The 1,819-nt window shown below is 40.2% G+C and overlaps 1 protein-coding gene across 1 annotated transcript in view; it reads left to right on the plus strand.

Moving 5' to 3' along the window:
• GALNT2 (polypeptide N-acetylgalactosaminyltransferase 2) overlaps window positions 1–1,610 on the plus strand; it is a 45,597-nt gene extending 43,987 nt beyond the window's left edge. The window contains exon 15 of the mRNA XM_009644150.2: window positions 1,121–1,610. Within this exon, the coding sequence (XP_009642445.1) occupies window positions 1,121–1,281 (161 nt within the window). The 3' untranslated portion in view covers window positions 1,282–1,610. The remainder of the gene's footprint in view (window positions 1–1,120) is intronic.
• Window positions 1,611–1,819: the final 209 nt, after the last annotated feature.

Genomic DNA, 1,819 nt, shown 5'->3' on the forward strand with positions numbered 1-1,819 from the left:
GCTCGTGTACTGAGCTTGTCTTTTTGTAGGCCAGTGACAATCTTCTATGAGCATGTAGAGGTGTTATCCCACCGCTGGCCTTTATATAAAGGTTTCACCCAGCAGCATTGATGTGTAAGAGTCTGCAACTGCCACGTCTGTTTTCTGAAACAGAATATATATTCCACCATGTATTTCTGAAATGCCACCTTTGGTGAATTTTGAAGGTTATGCAGTGTGTGTCTCGGAGGAGTGTGGTTTGGCTTCCCTTTCTTCTTTTCAGCTGTGACCTGTTTATAACAGCACTAGACTCCTTCAGTGCCTTTTTATTAATGCAGCATTGTAACTTCATCTATTTCCCATGCCTGAGGAAAATCACATTTGCGGAGTCACACCATCTTGTTGATCTAGTCGTATAACAATCCCTCTCTTTCTGCTAAGTCATCAGTTCTGATCATCTGCCAGCTCCCTTGCTTCTCTATCTCTATCTTTGCACACAGATAATGCTATTCCTTGATGAAGAAAGAATATTCTTGCCATTTTTCAGAAAAGGGAAGCAAGATTTTTCTTGATAAGGTTTAAAGGCACAGTATGTTAGAAATACATCAGAAAAAACTTTTTTTTTAACATCCTGTATTTGGGATTTACTCCATACTTGGCATCACCTTGGGCAAAGAGCTTCCAACAGCACAGATTAACTGGTTGTTTTCTGTGTAACTGAAAGGTGTCTGCCAGATTTCTGGATTTCTGTAAGGTTGTCCTTAGTGATCGTGCTTCTCACTTCTCTGTTCAGAATTGTAGTGATACGCGGATGGGTTTTGTGATTTTTATTTTTTCTTCAGACTGAAGGTTTCACACAGGTAACGTGGTGTGACAGCGTATTTGAAAAGTGCTGAAGTAGAGGAGGGTGATTTGATGTATTCTGTATCTGTTGCAATGTGTTAGCTGAACGAACAGTTATTTTGGCAAGGCTTGCCATAATTTATATACTCTTACTCAAGGATCATCTGAACTGTGTCCTATTATTGCAGCTTTCATAGCTTTCCCAAGCACAAGCCAGGGAAGCTTATGAAGGCTTCAAAGGACAGGATGTGAACTCATCCTTTTCCTGCTTTTCCAGCTCAATAACTGTATTTTCTCTTCCAGAAATGGGAACAAATTGAAAGCAATTCTAAACTGAGGCACGTTGGCAGCAACCTCTGTCTAGACAGCCGAAATGCCAAAAATGGTGGTCTCACCGTCGAGATCTGCAGTCCTTCTTTGTCACAACAGTGGAAATTCACACTTAATCTGCAGCAGTAGAAGGACTTACAAGCAAAATGCTGTTTCGATTCATAGACGTTGGGCAAAGTTTTGATTGAATTACTGATGTATTTCTTAAAACTTTCCACGGAACTTATATACCTCAGTATTCCACCTTTATCTGAAAGTAGGAGAGTGCTGAAGCAGACACCAGGGATCCAGGGGACTTGGAGCACTGCAAAGATGTCACTGAACATGACTGCAGCACAATTCCTTCTTGACATGAAGACTTCAACGGTTCCTTTCTGTCTTCGGTTATGTACTTGCACAGCAGATAATTAACTCTAGGAACAACTGATGTATGATAAAAAAGGATCTGAAGAAACACCTGTGGGGGAACAGGGTGTGGGAGGGGAGGGTGGGAAAAACTACTAGGAGAAGGTCATTTGAAATCTCCATTTGCAGAAAATCATGGTTTGTTGTTTCCAGAAACAGAAGCGTCATTTTGAAGGGTATTTTTTTTTTCTCCTGTGTGTACATGGTAATTTGAACATGAACTTTTCTATGATGGACTCAAAATATAAATATATAAAAGTAT

This window comes from Egretta garzetta, unplaced genomic scaffold (genome assembly GCF_000687185.1).
Source record: "Egretta garzetta isolate BGI_Z169 unplaced genomic scaffold, ASM68718v1 scaffold118, whole genome shotgun sequence".
Taxonomy (NCBI): Eukaryota; Metazoa; Chordata; class Aves; order Pelecaniformes; family Ardeidae; genus Egretta; species Egretta garzetta.